Raw genomic sequence first — 23035 nt, 5'->3', positions numbered from 1 at the left:
CATAAAAAAGAGAGACTAACAATACCCTAATAAATTGGGAACTTATTGAATGAGAAATATGATTTCAAAACAAAAAAATAGGAAAAAAAAAAAAGGAATTGGGGTTTTACACCGGTGAAAATCGATAAAAGCCCTTTCAAAAATCTTTTACCGGGGCTAGGGAGGTTAGGGTTTTGAGAGAGATGGGGATGAAAATATATAAAATTGTTGATCGACTTCTTTACTTTTATATCTGGGTTTTATATCTGGGTTGCTGATATCAAATATCAAATATTAAATTCTATTAACCAAGTCATCATTTACGAATTCGAGTTTCCGGGTTACAATATTGTGTGATTTATATGTAACTAGCTTATAAACCGTGCAATGCACGGACGGTTAACATATTCGATATTTTATCGTATATATTTTAAATTTAACTAATTTTATTGTTAAAATGAAATTGTGATAGGATGATGTGTTTTAATAAATATTTTATTTTACGATTAGATAAATTCTTTATAGTTAAGTCCGTCAAATAGCTAATTAAAAATTAGGTCGAACATATATTTTAATGATGATGTTAAAATATAGTTTTTTACATGTTATAATTTAAGGAGACTTATCAGCTCAAATATAAACTAACCTAACAATTTTTTAATATTTCGTTATCAATAATTAATATGGTATAAAATATATTATAAGTTAAAGAGACGTATGAAACCAAATACCGACCCATCATACAGCCTAAATTTAATGTTTTAGTTTAATAAATAATAAAAAGATATATTATAACATGTTATAAATTCAAGACATCCGTGGGTCGAATACGAACCGGCTCACCAAACTCAACTAACCGATCAATAAATTGAACTTTTTATATTTCGGCTTTAATAGTGTAATAATATATAATATATTATAGATTTGTAATATTTCTTTTAATGCGAGGTCATTAGAGTATTTAAAAATAATGTTATTAATGTATTTTTGTTGAATAAATCACATGTTATTTATTAATAATTATATATAATATTATTATATTTTTATATATATGTCGCCCGTGTTAATTGTAAAATCTCGGTTTTTTTAGTTAGAAAATCCAAAAAAGATAATGCTTTTTGGTTAAAAAGGTAATTACTATGTTACTCGATGTTATTTTAAAAGATTGAATTTTTTAGCTAAGAATATATAAAAGATAATATATTTTAGTTAAAATAATAAATGGATATACAGATAGGCCCGTATTTCGGCCCAAGTATAGACCGTCCGACCAATATAATAATTTTTCTTGTATAAATATGTCGCCCGTGTCCGTATTAATTGTAAAAGATCGATATTTTAGTTAGAAAATTTATAAAAAGATAATTTATTTAGTTTTAAAGGTAATTACCATGTTTCTCAATGTTATTTTAAAAGATTTAGTTTTTTTACTAAAAAATATAAAAAAGATAATATATTTCAATTAGAAAAAAATAATTAGTTATATGAATAGGCCTGTACTTTGACTCAAGTACCGACCGACCAATTTTTTAATGTTTCGGCTTTAATAGTATAGTATAAAAAAAGTAATTGGTTATATTGGTAGGCCGTACTTTGGCCCAAGTACCGACCGACCAAATTTTTAATGTTTCGGCTTAGTATAATATAGATGTGTGCATTTTTGTTGGTTACTAATTTGGATCTAATTTATTGCGTATGTTTTTGGTGTATTGTTAATTGATTTAAAAGGACGGACTTTATGAAAAATTATAGTTTAGTTTTAATGAGGATTATGTTTTAAAATTTTTCTTGACGTAGATAGGTATGGGCACGAGGGCACTTCGTGGTCGAAGAGTGTTATCCCCCCATAATCCCTGAACTCAATACTCATTCCCGACCCCTCCGAGGCTCACTCCTAACGAAAAATAGGGATCCCCGCAAGTTGTAGATAAATAAATGGAACAAAAAAGTGTTAATCCAAAATGAAATTAAGTGATATTTTGAAGCAAAGACAAATTGTCACTTTATGTAGATCAATATTGAAATTACCTGTTTACTTGGTCCTAATGTAAAACTATATTATATAAATTTGACCCAACATTAAGTTCAAGAATTGCAAGATGTTTTTGTCTGATTGACACAAATAGAAGTTTAAGGTTCACACACTTGCTGCGTATATGTGATGATATGCTATAAGAGGAAGGGGGTTATAATCCCTGACATTTGACTCAAAATTGCAAGATGTTTTTGTCTGATTGACACAATTACACAAATGGAAGCTTAAAGCTCACACTTGTTGCATATTTGTAATGATAAATCATACCAAAAGAAAGGGAATCGTAGTCAGTAGTCAGCTAGGAACAATTTGTATTATACATCATTTCGGACCGTTAAATGAAATGATCAGGATTATAACAAAATTTTAATATAATTTTAAGACGTTCAACACTTATTAATATCTACCGACCAAAATTATAACAAAATTTTAATACATTCAACACTTTTTAGCTGCTGGACAAGAAAAATAATCCCATCACACTTTTTAATTGTTGGACAGGGAAAATGATTCCATCCAACAATTAAAAAACAATAGACATGTTAAAAAAATGTTTTAATACTAACCACATGATATTTCATCTAAGAGCCCAGGAATGATATGCCGGTTAAACAGTTCCCGACAGCCAGACTGCAGGGACCGGCACCCATAAAAGAATACAAGCTGTCAAATTCATATGTAAATTTTGGAACGGAAGAGTTGACATGTCAATAATTCTTAAAAAATTAAAATTAAATCTACAAGTTCCCCGAGTTGAAAATGGTCAATGAAGTACACAATCCGAAGAATGGGGAACGAAACAAAGCATGTATCTGGTGGTCGAAAAAGCATGCAACGTACTTGATAACCTCGTTGAAGTGATAAGTTTAAAGTTTCAAAGAAAAATGAAGTGAAAATGCATCTTTACAAACCCTTTTACATTCTTCTATAATCTCTCTCATCCAGCCAATTGGCCTAATACACTCTACAGATTCTTCTAAATTTACGCACGAAGTGAATAAACAATAATACATATAAATAAAGGAACAAAACTGTAAATTTACATGTGATTCTGGGACTTCAATATGCAAGGGTTTACCGATTCATACGATCACGAAGTACATCTTGCAACTGAGCTTTTAATAGTGCATGCTGTAACTGCATCTTTTCCAGAAGTGTTTCAACCATAAGCATCTCCTCCTTAAGGTGGCTTATCTGCTTATCGAGCAATAACATTGTTTTTGCCTCTTCAGCCGGTCCAACATTCATACTGCTCAAGTAGTTTGCTTGAGGAACCACATGGATCTGTTGTGGTCTAGCTAACAAGACTATAATACTTATCTGTAATAATAAATAAAAGATGAGAAATATATTACTGGATACAGGATATTGGATGTGAATAAAATTGATAGTATAAATGTGCAATTTATCTGAGATGAACACAATTGACAGGCAGGGGGCGGAGCTGTATCATAACCAGCCTATACGGGTGCCGGGGGTGAAATCATAGAAGTGCTAGTTTTATTGTTTTTCCCCCAATAACAGCAGCCACTATAATAATATTTACCACAACTACTCTAACCCAAATAAAAGCGTATTAGATCTCAGTCTAAAAGCTTATTAGATTTTATCTCACCTATTCATCAGCTCCCCCTTTCTCAGTCTAAAAATGTAAAAATAATATCAACGATTCTCAGTATTAACATGCTATGAAACACAAACATCATGCCTCTTTGTTTATCTAGCTACTGATTCTCGAAGATTTCCTCATATAACAAGAACATAAATATAAACAACTTAAAACAAGAATTAGCAGCCAACAGCTATGATGCTCTAAATCAAAAGTCACCCAGGTTCTGATGCACTTCCTATCGACCTAAGAAGCATGAGTGCGGATGCACCATGTGGGGATTCAGAAGTTCGGCAAATTCAATAATAAATAAACTACATTATATTAAAGTACATCAATAATTTTGTAACATACATACACAACACACATCTATATACAATTATACATACACGTCAGCACGACACATATACAAACGTTACATGGTACATGAATAGGTTCCTCCCTCCCTCCATCTCTCCGGTGTGTTTCGGTGTACATGCACGACACATATATACATGCACAAGTCCCTCCCTGCCTAGTGTGTTTGGGCTCATTTAATTTGGGTTTTGGAAGTCAAGAGTCTTTCAATTTGACCCAGAAAGTATGAAGAATACTCTTCCCGCACTCCCCACAAATACCCACCAAAAAATAAGGGGATATGCCAGGAGGCGCCCTTGGCCTACCCAGCTATCAACTATTTAAACCTCTTAAAATCTGAAATTGATGTTTGGTAATGACAGATATACAAAAGATTAGACCGAGTTATACTAGAGCAGCATCAAAAAGAATATTATTGAAACAATAGAACTGCAAGTCTGTGACCTATTCACCTGGACTACGAGCTACACAAGGAAACTATGTTAAATGACACTCCGTAGTGTGAAATAGTCTATAACAGTGAACTCGGGATGCTTATGAAATTGATATGAGATCTATCATCAGCACTTTAACTGGGCCACATTCGTACATTACAAAATAGTTTTGGGACAAAATTTAGAGATGAGTAGATGACTGGATGCTAACAGAAATTACATACCTGCATCAGGAGGAAGATTGCAGCCACAATGATAACTACGACTGACGGGAACTGACTGTGAGATTTAGAATATGAACCAAGTTTCATCAATGAACCTCGAAGAAAAGACAGAACTGAATCCCGATACCGGAAATTCTCTTCTAGCTGAATGCTGTCTTGATTAACTCCATAAGAATCTGACATCTGTACATGTGGTGCTCCTGAATTCTCCACAATATCTTCTTGTGTTTCTACATGAACTTGACCATCAGCAATCAAATTAGCGGCATTACGTCCTGTTGAGATGAAGGGTAACAATGAAGACACAAAGGAAAGATAATTCAGACTAGGTACTTCTTAGATTACAACTATGCTAATCATAAAAAAGCTAGCAAACTAGAATTTTGCCGACCTTCTTTTTCCAGGTCCATTTTCTGTAATGAAGCATGTGCCTGAGAAAGTTTATATATAAGCAGTTGGCAAGACTGTTGAATGGAAATTTAAGAAATAGAAACGAGGCAGACATCAGAAGAAAGAATACATGAGCTATCCAAGTAGCATAAGCATCTCGACACTCGTCTATAGTAGATTGTACTATTTTTCCTGCATTTAAAAACCATCGAAACAAAAAAATGAAGTACCTCAAGATATATTAGAAAATTAGAAAAAAAGAAAAAGAAGAAAAGATTTGAAGTAAAGAATAGCGCATTGGAATAGACACTGATCCCATTAGGCAGAAACTACGGATATTGGCTTGTAAAACCACCGCCTGGGATTATAATCTTTGAGAAGGTAAGGAAAGGATAAACCTACCTTTCCACATGGTATTTTTTGAAAAAGCCACATTTATATATATCCTTACTCTGGTGCCATCGCCAATTCTCTCCACATCCCAAAACTCCTGCAGAAGACGTGTGAAAAATAGGAGCTTAAAAATATTAGGGCCAAACTCAAGGAGACTTCTGCATCGATAAAAAAAGGGTATCCTGAAGCAATTTTGACAGCAACTTGTTATTCTTTATTAACACCCTCCCCATTCATGACTTCTCTCCCATCTTCCTACATGCCAGGTTTCACCCCAACCCAAAGTTCACAGTCATATATTGATGTTACTTTTCAATTTTCATAAGAACATCTGTCTTTAACTGATTACTAAATCATGTATTAAATAGAGACTCCTAAACAGATATTTTCCAGTTCTATGACTTGTTAAGAGTACAGCTAGAGCTAGAGAGGAAATCGTTGCAACTGGACCCTTCTCCAAGTTTTTGTTACATGGCCCACAACAAGGTGCCCACTTTCTGTGGAGATGCCTATCAGATAAGAACCGGTATCAACTTAAGTTTAGACTTACTTCTTACCAAATCCAGCCATATATCTACCACATTATTTGAACATAAATATTAAAGAATAGCTAATATTATTGAGCACAGAATCAAAACAAGTATCCTGTTATAGTTCTCTACAATAAGTTCATACCTCCACGCAGAAGTAATCTCCATAAGGTACATCACTGATCTCTTGTGTTGTCTCGACAATTAAATGACTGGAATAAATATAAGAATAAATGGAATAAGGAAAAGAAATCTATTCCACAGCCTGTAATGATTAACACACTAAAATAAGATGCAAAAAAATTCCCATTTTAGCTTCAGACTGTCAATTTGACTATTTAAATTACAAGTTTATATATGTATTGAATTCTATTTAACAAGGTTGAACGTGGAAATAGGGCTGTAAATGAGCTGATACACTCGAACGGCTCGGCGTTTGGCTCGAAAAGAGCTTGGTTAGGGTATGATTTGATTTATTAATAAGTCAAGATTGAACACAATATTATAGATCGATTTATTAACAAGCCGAACATGATCACAATATAGTCTCGACTCGATAATTCGTGAGCAAGCTCTTTAATATATTCGTGAGAATAGTTCGTGAACTCGCTCATGAACAAGTTCGTGAATAAGTTCGATTAGTAAGTTTATAAACATGCTCAACTTAATGATTTGTTAGTAATTTATGAACAAGTTCAATAGTAATTAAGTTCTATTTAATTTTATCAAGCAATAATATATTATTAAGCTTGTATATATGTCTACATTCCAATTATTTATTCAAATATAATTAGTACCACTATTAGCTACAATACATTAATTAAAAATATATTATATGGGTCGCGCCCAAGATAGAACCAATGCTTAAAATAGAACCATAGAACCACTAAGGTTCTGCTGCATAACCCTATATTTCACATATATTTTCAGGATCTAAATCTAAATACATGTTTTTTTGCATCGTTGTGTGTGCTCAGAAGTAATTTCAATATATAATACATAAACAAGACATTTTTTTCATGTGCAGTTCTGCTGCAAAACCCCAACTAATACTGGAAATAAGGTAAGAGTTCTCTGTCTAATGGTTCTTTCTTGAATATCATATCAAATATTTACAGAATTCAAATTTATTCACTTTCATTAAACATTAAAAAAATATTTATTTGTAATACTTAAAGTTTATTTTTTAGTTTTTGATTTTTATACGCAAGAACATTTTATATTTCTCATTTTTATTACTACGGGTGCTAGTAGGCACTCGTAGTCAACTCACGGTAACTTGATATTAGGCTCGTGAGCCAATATTATGAGTAATATACTTACTTTATTTGTGAGCATAAAATCGTGAACGAAAAAGCTCACAATATTAATGATTTGTTTGTGAGTATGAGCTCGTGAGAAAGCTTGCGAGAATTGTTCACGAGTTGTTCGCGAACCTTTCATGAACAAATATTTTCTTAATGAACCAAGCTCAAACAAATTTTTCGCTTCGACTGAAGCTCGAGCGAGTTTGAATCTTTTTTTTTAACAAGCGATACACAAGCACCCTAAGTGGATATTGTTTCCATACTACTACCTGGTCTGATAATTGTTCTAGTAATCAATATACAAGCGATCAGATATCATATTACAGTTTAGGTTGAAATTATTATTTATCGGAAACAATGCAAAAGACCCGAACAAATTTTAAAACGAACCAGCCAAATGAAGAAAACATTTTAGAGCAACTCTGGTGCAAAATCAAGAGAGTAAATTTGCAACATTGTAGTGCAAAAATGTCCTCGACTCCAACTAGAAGGTCTGTTTGAAAGGAGGTTTTGGAAGCAAATGTGGGGAAGGGAAGGGAAGGGAAGGAAGGGGTTGGAACAAGGACCCTTCCGTTACTTGGTTGGGGAAGAAGGGTTGATCCCTTTATTTCTTTGGATACAAGCATTGAAGCAAGGGCTTACTAAAAGATACAGAAGGGTAAAGGTAAATAAGAAATTTATATTCTATAAAAAAATTTAGTTATTATCTAATCAATAATTAGATTATTTAAAAATTATATAATTATGAAGAAAATACAACTTCAATTACTCAAAAATCTCAAATTTATAAGTAGAAGGTATATCAATTTTTATTATTGCTAAAAATTACATAAAATACTAAATTAAGTTTGATGCTAATCGATCATGTCTTTATCTTATTCACAAATATGTACAAGTCCAAGCCTACTTTGATGCATCACACACACACACACTTGAGTCTGTAATCACAACATATATGGATATATATATATATATATATATATATATATATATATATATATATATATATTGCTAATTCAAGAACTACATGCTCAACAAAGAGAGTCAATAAAGATGGAGGTACTTGAGAAAGAGCGTCGTAAAGTCGCATAATGTAATATTTATCATAACCATTCACATCCTTTCTAAAACGCCCTCAACCCTGTTTTTACAAGTTCCCAATTCCCATGCAAGTCTTCTGAAATTTAACCCCTGCATCCCCAACCTCCAATTAAACAAATCCCAGTGGTGTACCACTATTCATTTACAATATTTTGTAATTCCACCTATAAACTTGTGGTGAGTGAATTTAATAATTAATTTATCACTTTAATATCTTAACGCAACACATTTTATTTATCTCATTATTTTTATTTAAAATTTTATGAATTTAATTAATGACATAGGACAACATTAATTTTTGACAAAATATTAATTAATTTGTCGAAGCGTTTATATGTTGTAACATAAATATACAAATAAAAAATAATATAACAGTTTTTCACAATCTTGAGTAAAATAAATATCAATATAAACTAAAGTATGGATAATCACAATATAATCAGGCGCTCAAAATTTACATGAAATTTTCAACAAAAAAACGCGTATATATAATTTAATTATCTGCAATATGAAAATATCATTATTACCACAGTTATGTGACAAAACCTTGCTAAGCTTGTATTTGTTATTCTTCATATAGAATTACTGACACTGATCAGAAATTATATAAACAATAAATGTGGAATTTCAAGTACAATTTTCTGAAACTTGAAAGCACAGTGCAGATAAGATAAGGTCGAACTGAAGGTGGCTGTGATAATGACTATCTGAGTTCTAAAGAACATAGGTCCATATGAAACAAAAAATTATTTAGACAGAAAGAGAGACAACAGAATCTCAGAGTCAAAGGCGATAATGCAAGTATGTCTGGTAGGGATCAACTCACTCTGCTGCCAAGATATATATACTAATACTGTATAGTGTATATGAGGCAAATAGATGATAGAGCCCGTGAACTACTTGAACAATGATAATAATGTCAATAAAATTTGTTGCTTGCTAGTGCAACAATTTAAAAAGAAAGGAAGACTTAGATTTCTCAAATTTCAGATAACTGCATTAATTTTTTTTTTTTGGAAGGACAGTAGTATGGAATGTGTATGCCTGTTTAAAATGTATACTAGAAGATATTATTTTCTACCTGTTTCTGTATACTCTAAGTTTCTGGATCTTCCGGGGGCTACCGTATCTTGCACCTAGCAAACTGAAAAACATAAAAACCAGATACAGCCAAAAAGAAACTTTAGATGATGCTAATCACTAGAGGCAATGGTGCTCTAATAACATACCTAAGTATATCTTTATAGGATGTTTAAACGAGACATCACGAGCATGCCCATATTTTTCATGAGGACGCCACGGGCTGCATTTTAGTTCTAAAAACAAAAGTTAGAAATTATGATTCCATAGTGTAATAATCAATTTAAGGCAACTACTATAAAAACTCAATACTCTTATTTCTCCCGAATAGCTAAAGATAGACTACCAACAGTCATACACTTTCCATAAACATCACATCTATAGTACCTTTATCCCCACACTTATTGTGATACGATTCGAGAAAATCCAGGGCATTGTCCGACAAAAAGAGATTGAAGAACTCATCCACCTCTAGCTACAGCAAGAATTACATGTGTATTAAAATATGTTTCCGTTTTTTTTTGGTTAAAATTAAAAGCAGCTTTGCATCATAAAACTAGATAAAACCAAACTATTACCGGAAACTTTCCTTCTGCAACCATTGTATAACATTCTGGGACTGCATTTCAAATAGTTCCAATGTGAAATAAAAATAGAGAATGAGTCTGGGTGATTTCAAAAAAAATGACACATAATAATACTTTTCCTTACACTTAACACAATGTAATTTTGTTCAAGCAAAGAAATACAAAAAACAGAAATGAACGACCCTCTCCCAAGCACAAAAACACGTCTATATGAACCACATCAGAACTCCTTTGCAGCTAAAACAAAACTAAACATTATATAAAGAAACCTGTAACTGCCTATGACAGTCTTGGGTTACAATTCACAAAGTATAATGAGGATTTAACATTGGAACAAGGAATTTCCTTGTAAGTGAAAACTATCATATACTCTTTCACAAGTTAAACTTCTTTTCTTTCAAAGGTACAGGTTATTCTACTCTGCACATCACTTCCCAATTGTCAAATTTACATAAGCTGTGGCACTTTATTTTCCAATCTCTATCAGACACTGGGGCTTACCTTGAAGCCCAACTATTGAGTATCTGTAAGGTGATACTTTACAAAAGCTGAGCTCAAACACAATCTCATACAACTTTACAAAACCAACTGCAAATCCAAGCCTACATGGTTCAATCTGCTAGTCCAAACGCAACCCACCTAATATTCATGGCTGTGATAGCATGTCGTAATAGAAACCTTCTCAAAAACAAGTAAATTACTTAATACTTCATAGCAATTACACTAATTTGATTTTAAATATGCCAAATGTCAATAAAGATGTCCACAAGTTCGCAAATGACAAAAAGATATTGGAACATCGATTTGGAAGAGATGATGAAGGCCGGAGTTCATTTTGGACATGGTACTACGAAATGGAATCCTAAAATGGCCCCTTGTATTTCTGCAAAGCGTAGAGGACCGCTGAGCCTCATTCATCTTCAGTGCACGAGAGCTCGATCAGTGAGCTATTATGCACTTATTCTTTAAGTGCTAATATTATAAGACTACAGCTGTAATTTTGATCGATTGTAAAACCTAATTAAATTTTTTTTTGTTGATTAGAATTTAGAGCCAATATTGTTTTCTAGTACCTATAGGTATATTAAATTTGGGTTAAATGACTTAAACATAATTGAACTCGTAGCTAACTTGCAAGTGGGTCACTGAACTGAAAAAGCTTGCATTCGACTAAGACAAGTCATTAGAACTTGATTTCCGGTGACTACACTAAACTTTATTTGCATGTCTGTTAAGTAGGGTTGACTTTTAACGGAGCCCCGTTAGTTTGTGCCACCAGGACTGCCACGTGTTAAATACAACCCAAATTACTAATAACCCGATCCACTGATATAACCCATTTATTTAAAACCCAACCCACCAATATAACCCAACCCGAATCAATCTAACCATAACCAACCATAATCGGGTCAAATCATTTTAGCTGAATCATATAACACCAAACACCATCGTCCTCATCTCGCCGGCGACGTCGTGAAAATGATATGGTTATAATATAGTTAGTAATCTGATTGGAAAATCCTTGGGGATGGGGGTTTAATTTGCAAATGTAAGTGTGATTGATGAAAGAGTATCCATTCGATGAGTGGAAAATGGGTATATATGTTGACGAAGGGGCGATGGGCAGTGATATTAGGAATGTTGAATATGGTAGTACTAATACTGGGAATGATATTGATATGCGAGATGGTGGAGGGAGAGAGATGGAGCAAAAGAGATGTATTGGCAATTGGTGAGATATGGTTGGTTTGTTTTCTTAGAATTATTGTGATGCTTCGTCCTACTATTGCCCAGCGTGCTACTGCTCTTCTTGTTGTTTCCCAGACGGAGATGGGGAATTATTAAAATCCTCCCTTGTTCATCTTCACTCTCAGATGCAATGCTTTGGTGGACTCACGTCGAGGTGGGTTAGATTTGATTGAGGTGGGTTCACTCGATTGGCCAGGTCATCAGCCAGCGTGTCTGATTTTAAACAAGTCAGCGTGTGCCAACTAAGCATTCCGTCAGTCCCGTTAAAAAAGTTAACGGCGATCACTCGATTGCAAGATTTAAATAGAATTGTTAGTTGACTCCAAGCTTTTTCAGTTCAGTAACCCACTTGCAAGTTACCTACGAGTTCAATTATGTTTAAGCCATTTAACCCTATTAAATTTGTTTATTAAATGCTTCATATTTTTTGTACATACACAGATCAAGTACCCAATCCTAAACTTCCACATTGAAGAGCAGGACACAAGTACTCCTCCAATTCTCCAATTTTTTGAAGTAATATGATTTGTCATGCATCCATGTGAGAAGTCTGTGTAACATGGATTGTTAGTATACATTAAAGAATTGTTATTTGTATAAATGGCTGTACTGGTCTTCATATTCAACTTCAGCCTTTCCAAATTAACATAACTTGGAACTCACTACAAGGACTCTCACAAAATCAAATGCAGCCTGTTTATCTTATATTAATATTAACTCTTAATCTCTTATCGATCTTGAATTGATTAAAAAAGGGTTAAATTTGGAAAGGTAAACTAGTATTAATAGAAGCCAGGGCAGCATGCAAATTGCATGATTATAAATGATCTTGTCTCGAAAAAACGCATTCAGACATGTAAAACATCGTAACATAAAAAGAAATAAAAAAATCTTACTGACCCTTGGGTGCATCAGAATCCTCAGGCTCCCACACCATAGACTTTGCAGGTGAAGAGCTGGTATCTACAATGTCTTCTGCATCCTTCTCCAAATTAATTTGCAACCTAGAAGATGTTGATACAGATTCAGCTTCAGTACCAGGGGGAGTATCATAATCCTCTGCCACATCATTATTCCTGGTTCAGATAAACAGTAAAACCAGATTTATTCCGATCAAAAAATTTAAGTGTACTTGTAAGTTAATAAAGTTTCTGCTTGCTGTGTATACCTTTCGCTGGACTCCAACTCATCTACTGCCTCGTTGGAGGTTCTTGGCTGTTCACCAGCAAGACTTCCATTCTCTGGGGTACTTAACACCGGACTCACATCCTGCTCAAAGGAGATGAATGGAAGTAAGAGAATTGCATATACTTAGCTTATAGATGCCACACTACTCTAACTCAAAACATAGATGATTGGCGAGTAGTATATCTCTACTTCTTATTTTCCAGTGATAGCTAAATAAAATGAACTAGCCTATTGACAAGCTTAAAACTCAAGGATCATCCCTTACTTTGTAATAAACACCTATATATCCTTCTATTTAAAAATGAACGGATTGCGGTGCCCCAAAAAAAAAGAGGATCCATCCTTCTATCTGAATAAATGTCATACTGCAACTCCAACAGCCCCAGTAATAAAAGCACATATAGAGGAATGAGTGTGAGACAAATTATGCAGGCTGCTCCTGCTCATGAAATTAATATTTGTGGGGCCCACACAATCTTTTCATCAACATTACAGTAACACCTTTCGATGATTAAAATACCCATGCATTTCTAATATTATACTCCCTCCATCCCATTATACACGTCTCTTTGACTTTTTGCACATAATTTGAAGTGCATAATAAATATACTTCCACTTGATACTTTTGAAATTTTTTTTTGTGAATAAAAGCTTTTGGTTTATATTTTTGTTCAGAAAATAACAATCAGAAGTATATTTCTTATGCACCTTAAATTATGTGCAAATAGTCGAAGGGACATGTATAATGGGACGGAGGGTGTGAATAAAAAAAGATACTTTGATCACTGAAAAAAATGAACCACCTGTTGATCCATGACTGATTTAGCTCCATTCCCATGTTCCGACCAGCCATCTTCAATGAGTTTAAGAGCTTCATCACGAGACAGAAAAGATGAAAAGAAGAACTGCACGAATATATGCAATTTATAATAACTGTTACAAATTTTGGACCAATAAAATCAAATTTACAATTTTTATCGAAAATGTCCAAGAAAGAGAATGGACAAAAGTCATAAAAAAAAGGTCAATACCTTCTTTCCTGCAGCTGTAATTTCTATGGCAGTTGGAAAAAGTCCCGCGGTCTTAGCTCTTCGTACAGATGAAATGTCTTCAAATGGGATTATTTTCTAAATGTAGAGAGTTAAAAACACATGTTATATCGTAATTCGTAAATGGGATATAGAATAAACAATGAAGGTGCAACTAGTTTGCTACAGTCAAAAAAATGATGGTAAATAGTTACATAAATTTCCGTTAAAGCACATGTCAAATTTGCAAAGATATAGCAAAACGAACTCCTCCCAGCAGCACCCCCCCCCCCCCTTTTTTTTGAAAATGCAATCATAGGTTCTCAGGCATGGTGGCCTGAGGTGGGGACATGTATATTTCAAGCAAAAGTAATAAGTACTCCTTCTATCTCATTTTATATGACCTCCATTTCTATTTTGGATGTCCCAAAAAGAATCAACCATCCTTTTATAGCATGCATTCAAGATTATCATAACCACACGTTTATCTAATACATTTACTTTAACACCCACTGTCTCATTTTTGTGGCTATCATTCAGTCATATTTTAATTTCTTAAAAACCGTGCTAGTTAAACGAGGTCATATAGTTTGGGACGGATTGGAGTAGATGCTAACTGAATGTAGGAAAACCACAAGACAAGCATACATGACCGTACACCATAATTGTGACAATGCAACCTTCTTTGTTTTGCAACAATGCAATCTATACTATACCATTGAACCAGAAATATCAAAAGTTTTGGCAGGTGGTTGGATTTTTGGGCCGGTGCATGGGCCTTTTTTATTGTATAACATGTTTTAACGAATCCTTTTATTATAACTAAAACACATTTAAACATCATCATTAAAACATATCTCGGGTCTATTTATTTATAAGTCCTTTGCGAGTTTAATTATTAGAAATTTATTTAACATGCCCAATAAAAAAGTATATATTACCCAAACATGTCAATTAATTATTTAAAACCTATTTTAATTAAAAGATGCATATTATTTTAACATAAATCTATCTTCGAATAAAATTATATAATACAATGTATATAATAAATAATAAAAGAACAGATATTATAAGTCACTCGTGCATCCCACGAGTTATAAGCTAGTTCTTATCTATATTTCATCATTAGTTTTGCCAATTGAACATTTCGTTGTGGATTCAGATAACCTAAGGCAACAGGATTTCATGAATTTCCTTACTTTTGATCAAAGTGAAACATAATCATTAACAGATTGTGAACCCCTAAATACATGATAAGAAACTTAAGTGATGTTAATGAGATTCTGCCATGAATATTAACATTAAATAAAAGATTACGAATAATGTCTAAATTACTTACTCATTACAACTTCCAAGTTATTCTTGATGTCACTCGTTTACATTACATAATGATCAAATATTCGTAACACATAAAAATATAGGGATATTATTTCTCTTTTAGCTCTCAATAGATACCAATTCTTTTATATTATAGAATTAGATTTGGCAATATGGATCAAGAACCATACCAATCCAACTTTTTTCTTGGTTCAATGTAAAAAGCCTGTTTGTCTAGGCATGTCCAGAACTTAAAGTCATTTTCGACTTGAAGTTAAGAAGTGTCTGTGTAATAAGTCAAAAATTGGCTTGGACTTAAAAGAAAACCAGAAACTTAAAGCCTATAATTTTTTAATTTTTGCGATTTTATATGATAAAGTTTAATATCATCATCCAAATAGATAACCTATCAAATTTATTTATTTTTTATTTCATTTTTCATAACTTATAAGTTACCCATAATACAAAATTACCCAAACAGAAAGCTTCTACTTCACACTTGTCACTTTAAGCCAATTTAAGTCACAAATCATTTTAAGTTCACCTAAACAAAGCTTAAATTCACGTATTAGAATATGGTTGGTGTTTAGTTTTGAATTTTGAAACCCCCTAATTTGGTTTGGTACTTAGTTTCGGTTCAGTAACTATTTTTTTCTGTGTTGATATCATCTGTTTTTCTTTATTGGTCTGTTAAATTGTTGTTACTTTCTGAGATGACATCTCAAATGTCAAATTTGGACTGATTACATCATTTTGCTAGATGGGGATTTGAATGACCAGGTCATTGTTTTTCTTAGCTGATCTATTAAATCGCTGTTTTTTCTAGGCATGACATCTCAATTGTTACATGTTGACTGATTACATCATTTTGCTAATTAGGGATTTGAATAAGCAGGTCATTGAGTTTGTCTAAAAATCAGTGTTAATTGGAATTTAGCAAGATATTTAATATTTTTGCAAGATCTGATATGCATGCTTTAGGGTTTTATATCAAACTGGCCACCCATTTCGTCAAAAAATCTCACTTGACCCACCCAAAAAATTTCGGATTCATTTAAGCCACTATAAACCAAATATATATCATTTTACCCACTTTATTATTCATACCTTTTTACTTAATTATTTATAAAAAATTAACCGTTTATTTTTTTTACTACAAAACCACTTCGAGTATTTTCATAATAGTTCCTGGTATTTATTAAAATAATTTGGGAATTTCTAAAGCAACATAGCCATGTAGTTAAATAAAATATATAGTTATAGGTATAGTTATATGATCATCCTAGCTATGTTGCTTTAGGAATTCCCAAATTATTTTGATAAATACCAGGGACTATTATCAAAGTACTCGAAGTGGTTTTGTAGTAAAAAAACAAACGGTTGATTTTTTTATAAATGTTTAAGTAAAGAGCTATGAATAGTGATGATATATATTTTGTTTATAGTGGCTTACATGAGTCCGAAATTTTTTGGGTGGGTCAGGTGAGATTTTTTGACGAAATGGGTGGCCAGTTTGATATAAAACCCGCTTTATATTCGTTTTAATTGTATAACTTTGTATGTGTATGTTTCTATAATTACATAAACATAATATTATAACCAAAATGAGTGAATAATTTGGAACTATAATCATATAAAACCAAACCAAAACACAACCATATTTGATGATAATATGGGTTTTAAAAGGTTTTGGTTCAAAAACCAAAACCAAAATCATATTTTGCAACCCCTGTATAGAATGAGATGAATATTTACAAACTTCGTGCAAAGTTAACTTGTATGTATAAATTGAGACGTTATGATCACTCTATTACCGCAATACAATGTTTCAACACACACACACACACACACACACACATATATATATATAGAGAGAGAGATAAGTTCGATATCATACCTTTGTCTCAAACCCAAATAGGTTGGAATAGAAGCATACATAATGGACAAACAAGTACATATGTCCCTGCAATTCAAATAAAAAAAATTCAAAAACACAGTATATTAGGCTTCAAGTGGTTGCATTTAATTAAATGACATAAAATGAACATCATGTTACAATAGATACTGAGATAACGGAAATTACAAAAGACTAAAAAGAAAATGTATGCCACCTGCAGAATGAAACTTTCTTGCAAGGCGCAGTTAAAATCCTGGATTAGGACCTGTAAAAAAGAGGTATTTAAAAAATCAGTTCCACAAAGAATGGCATAAGAAACGAATACCCCTTGCAAATGCAACTCCCATATATTACATACTTTTCTCCCTAAAATTAAATACAATTCCAGTTGAAAAACATGTGAATAAATCACATTGATCAAGGAACACCCCCCGCCCTAAAAAACAAATATTGCATAATCATGAAAAACAAGGATAATAAAGACAATTGCCCTATATTGTCCAAATGTTGTCTGTTTACAAAGCGAATGAAAGATTTATAGCTTGTCTCTTAAACTAGCATAGCCGTATTTTGTTGTAGAAAAAATAAACTAGTGATAATATTTTCAAGTGCCAGCCCAGTAGAAATTGAACAAAAGTTGCAGATTCAAAAGTTTGATTAAAATGGAATTTTCTCTGACATTTTCACGGAAGGAAACTATGTTATGGATGTTTAACTCTTTTGTTGTAGAAAAAATGAACTAGTGAGACTATTCCTCAAGTGCCAACCCAATAAAAATTGAACAAAAGTTGCACATTCCAAAGTTTGATTGAAATAAAATTTCCTCCGACATTTTTACGTAAGGAAACCGCGTCATCTACCTTTCGGAGTCTGGATATTGCTTTAATGTGGTAGAAGGAAAGAGCACATTTTTCTAACTTTACATAAGATTACTCCAGTACATATTTAGTATCCAACATCACAATTTCTCTCTCCCATTTCTAACTAATGTAAGTCACATACTCCTTCCAGTATATTCTACGCAAAATTTTGACTTCTTAGTAAACTAAATATGATTTAACAGTATACATACTTAAGATGGTAGAATTTTGGTCTTCAGCGGAGACAATTACGGAAAATTGTTACACAAGTTCATATCTTCTGCGTGTTTATATTTTGCTCAATCTCAAGAGTCAACTCAACATTTCATATGAAGTATTGAGCATTACAACATGTATTCAATTAGAATGAATAAATGACTGTACAAAGTAAAGAACACCACAAATATTCACACACATACATATACACTTGTGACCTCAATACGCCTTTAGTCTTTTACCATAATAAATTGGCCATAATAAATTGTCCATAACCACCCGATTGCTTGTACAAGTTTATAAAAGAGTGTAATACGAATAAACTGATTTTCTTAATAAATACTATCAAAATAAAATTGTAAATTAAATCACTGTATGGGAGTGATATCAAAAATAAATGTGATTAGGAAAGGTTAAACTAATCACTTCGGTTCCATACTATATTATCAACTACTATATAGTGAATTCAATTTATAAATTAATTAAACCTAAATAAAAATTGTATGGCCTTGTAATGCTAAACAAAACTTGAAGAACAGACATCCATGGAATAAAAAACAATGATAACAATAAACTGGGGTGGATTGACAGCTGAAAATTCACTACCACATGATTTCACTCTGCGGAAAGGATAAAAGCCATGGTTCACCATAATGATATGTGTGCTATTAGCCACAATCTTATATGTGTTGTTCAATTTTAAACTAGTAATAATAATACGTAGTACAATTTGTCCTAATCTCTTTATCTCTAAGCTTTTAATCTTGATGTTAAAATTACCTTAAATTAGCTGGAGACTTTAGGATATATCCTTTTCTTTGGGATCTTATACTTGTAGGTGTTTATGTAGCGGAGACCCTATAGATACCTTATGCCTGGACCAGGAAATATAAATATGGAGTTTTTTATTCTTTTATAAATTAGGGGAGAAACTACGAGGGAGAATATGAGAAAATAATGTTCAATCTGCTAAGACAAGGTATGACATTATGTCCATGCTTATGATTATTATACATAAAATTTTAGATTGGACGTGTCCATTCTGATATACAATAAGCACATACTACTCACAACTAATCATTCTCAAATAAAAACTTTTAAAAATGAAGTTGGATGTGCAACATGAGGAGCCTGTTTCTCCATGATTTGATGTTCTTATTCTTCCACAAAGTGAAGAAGCACAATTGATTATTCGAACATCGGCGATGTACAAGGAGATGCCAAGAACACTTGTACTTTAACGATTCTCACTAAAGATGTCGAAGCACTTCCCTAATCAGGCAATGCCACAATAAAGCCAAATTTGTGAGTGATTGGTTTTTACAATGCTCAAATGAAGCCAAGTTTGTGAATGACAGACAGGTGATCTAAGTTTAGGTTCATTTTATCAAAACACTTCAGGGATGCGCTCTTCTGCATATCCTTTAATATGGGGTCTTGCTTGAGCCGTCCAGATTAATTTTAGTCTCAAGCTCAAAATTTTCCCTTAAGAGGGAGAACGATTCCACCCATAATATGACAATACTTTGTTGATTATTCTCATGTTATTAGATATAGGTGTATTTATTATTAAAATTTTGTTTTACCTATTAGGAATGTCCTAATATTCTGATTTATTATAAAAGTATATTTTAGTAATTTTAATATATCATAACAATCATCAATTAAGGACTAAGAATCTAGATAGTTAATAATAGGATAAGTGACTGATCATCCATTCCTCTTACATAAGGAGATGCACCCATATTATATTAATTAGAAAATGAATACTACGAATTGATTAATAGTTGATAATAATAATGAAAATGTGCTTGTGTTTTCACATATTTTCTACTCTGAGACAAGCTGTAAACCCTAATTCTCAATCCTTTCCTAACCTTGTACTGCATTCTGCAGTGCTCATATTTCAAGAATTAGGCACAATAATAACAAGTCATGTGGTTGTCTGATATATGCCATAACCATCAATCTAACAAAAAATAGGAATCAACACCCACACACATAGAGAGAGAAAATTCATGGATTAATTAATATATGATCCCAAGTTGTGGATCAATATTACAGCAAAATATCTATGATCTTATCTTACACATATATGGTGTGTAAGAACCATTTTTATAGTGGTGCCAAGTCGACAAGTCAAGGCTAGGTACCTTGGAATCGAATAGTCGACAAGTCGATATAGTTGACAAGTCGTGAAATGCATATATGTTTTTGGTAAAAAAGATATAATATAGGTAAATATACATTAATTTCATGGTTCAAATAATAAATAATTGATGTTAAGTTCAAATAACAAAAGGCAAGCATCCATAAGCAAATAAAAAGGTGAACAAACTAATCAAAGTCATCTCAAGGACATAGAAATGTCCATCACTTTTTGAGTATTTTTTAATGGCGGGGGAGGAAACTATAATCATCTAGATGAATAGAGAAAAGTAGCAGGAGATGAGCCTCCAAACCTATCAACTTTATAAAAACCTTATTTCACGTAAGTTTTGTATAAAATCCCTAAATTTTTACATTTCGAGTCAGGTCGGGTAAAATACATGATTGACTTTTTCGCTAGTCACTGCTTGACTTAATTGTCTTGCCACCTAGTCGTTGACTACATAACAATGGTGACAACTGATTATGCACAGAATAGAAATACAAATCATAGTGCACAGGAATGTGAGGACAAATGAGACAGAAAGTGTAGAACTATGCAAAATCAGTATTCACAGCAATTGCAAGTTAAGTACTTAAAGAATGAAATAACAACACTGATGGCTTAAGCAATAACAATAATCAAGAATGCAAGAAGCGCAAAACATTGATAGATGTGTATAAGGACATAGGAGAAGGTAGCTAATCGTTTTAAGGACACTTACTTCCTCAGGTGGAAGTCGAAACAACTGCCTATACTCTTCGCTCTTCAAAGATGGTTGTGACTGCATCAAGAATTTGATTGAGTTAGTAAATTTTTGGTGCAAATCTTCAACACAAGGAAACTCAATCTGTTCTTCACATAATTGTAGAGATACACTCTTCATTAAAAATAATGGCAATAGTACCCAGAGTAGTTTAATTTAAATCATTTCCTAATCAATTCACCACAAAGTCGTAAATTTTGATTAGAAAGGTGTTCCAATTTTGATCAATGCAAGTATCAACCAAAACAAATTAGAAGCCTACTATTTAACAAACTAAAATTCAAACAAGTAATTACATTTAGGAAAAATTCCACAAATGCAGTTCGTGAAACACTGACACTATGATCCAAATACATAATTCAAGCTCTAACTTCAAAACTTCACAATTTTCTATTATAACTTCAGTATCGTAATCTTCTCCTTCTCACTTCTCTGAAGCGAATCGAAATCAACCTCACGAAACGAACACGTTACACAAATCACAAATCACAAGCAAACAAGTAGACATACAGAGATCACTACACAAGCAAGAAGAACACGAAATTCAATCACAGAGACTAAAATTGAGTATATGAGAGACCTGAATTTCGCGTTTCGACGGAGAGCGAGAAGAGAGATCTGACGGCGAGCGATCCGGCGAGGCTGATTGCGACGTCGATTGAGACGCCATTGACTGCGGCAATTCAGTGATCTCTGGACTCGCCACCGCCATTGATGTGAGCGTGTAAGTATATGTAAGTATAGAGAGATGAAAGTGGAGGGTAATATAGTCCAAAATAGAGGACTTTGTAGAGAGAGAGAGTGAGAGAGAGAGAGGTTGTTGGGGGTGTTTATGCAGTGGGGCTTGATAACGGACGAAAGAGAAGACTTGATGGGGCCCAGTGGGATTTATTTATACCGACTAGTGAGTTGGACACTTGGAGATGGATAGATGGTCTGATCCAGTTTGTTTAGGTTGGGCCTCGCTATGTTAGTCGGCTGTGGTCTGCGAATAGTAGGTTCATATCAGTTTATCTTATTTTATACTGAGAACTTATTTTTTTTTTTAGAAATTTACTTAAATTTATATTTTGTTAAAAGTTAAAAATAATTATTTATGTCAAATAAGAAATAATGAATCCTTTTGAAATACATAATTCTAAAAATTATGATATAAATATAAAAAAGAAAAAATCTTATCTTATATATAATTGAGAGTAGGAGAGTAGGCAAACACCATAATAATTATGAAACTAGTTCTCAAACCGGTGCAAATCACGATTTCACTTTCTTGCATTGTGGATTGAATGATTGTTTATTTGTTAATTTTGAAAGTGACGTGTGTTTCAACCATATATTATTGAATATAAAAAATTCTAGAAAGTAAAGGTAGAATCATAAAAAATTCCTAATTCAACATATATTTGTTTATTTCAGAATTGACAGATAGATTAATCACATTTACATGTTTTGTATTGGTTTTAAATAGTCCTTGTATTGCTTACGAGACAATTTATATATTATTCGAACATTTACATTAGGCGCGATAATGTTAAACACTAAAAAGAATTATATATTAGAATAAAGTAATCTTCAAACTTGTTTGAGACGTTGTACTTCTTTAATATGGATGATATGGATATGTATCGCTCGTTGCATGAAAACAAGCAATATTGGTAATGACACGTGCTTCGACCAAATATTAGTGAATAATAAAAATTCTAGAAAATAAAGTGAGAATTCAGAAATTTATTTCCGAGTTCAGCAGACATTCATCTATTTTAGAAGCGACAAATATTCCTAAACAACCTTAACGGAGTATTATTATTACGAGACAATAGTAATACGTTAAGATTAGTG

At 32.6% G+C, this 23035-nt stretch overlaps 1 protein-coding gene across 1 annotated transcript; it reads right to left on the bottom strand.

Moving 5' to 3' along the window:
* Positions 1–2866: 2866 nt before the first annotated feature.
* LOC108202819 (protein VASCULAR ASSOCIATED DEATH 1, chloroplastic) lies at positions 2867–22053 on the bottom strand. The gene is made up of 18 exons (XM_017371362.2): positions 21777–22053; positions 21155–21214; positions 17420–17470; positions 17206–17271; positions 13995–14090; positions 13767–13868; positions 12944–13044; positions 12676–12851; positions 10018–10058; positions 9827–9914; positions 9589–9675; positions 9441–9495; positions 6097–6163; positions 5431–5518; positions 5159–5220; positions 5030–5069; positions 4639–4913; positions 2867–3334 (listed from the first exon to the last, which is right to left on the bottom strand). Exons 1-18 carry the CDS (start codon positions 21906–21908, stop codon positions 3089–3091), a joined length of 1833 nt encoding a protein of 610 aa, XP_017226851.1. The 5' UTR covers positions 21909–22053; the 3' UTR covers positions 2867–3088.
* Between the last annotated feature and the right edge of the window lie 982 nt (positions 22054–23035).

This window comes from Daucus carota, chromosome 9 (genome assembly GCF_001625215.2).
Source record: "Daucus carota subsp. sativus chromosome 9, DH1 v3.0, whole genome shotgun sequence".
NCBI classification, from domain to species: Eukaryota; Viridiplantae; Streptophyta; class Magnoliopsida; order Apiales; family Apiaceae; genus Daucus; species Daucus carota.
The sequence above is the reverse complement of the archived record's forward strand: the minus strand, read 5'-3'. Positions and strand labels throughout refer to the sequence as shown.

What these genes read in the sequence shown, in the direction of transcription:
- LOC108202819 (XM_017371362.2), bottom strand. Translation starts at nt 21,908, where the DNA reads ATGGCGGTGGCGAGTCCAGAGATCACTGAATTGCCGCAGTCAATGGCG. An exon ending in CAATAAGTGTGGGGATAAAG is followed by an intron (nt 9,676 to 9,826) that starts GTACTATAGATG and finishes TTTTGTTTTTAG; the next exon opens with AACTAAAATGCAGCCCGTGG. An exon ending in GAGATTACTTCTGCGTGGAG is followed by an intron (nt 5,519 to 6,096) that starts GTATGAACTTAT and finishes CGTCTTCTGCAG; the next exon opens with GAGTTTTGGGATGTGGAGAG.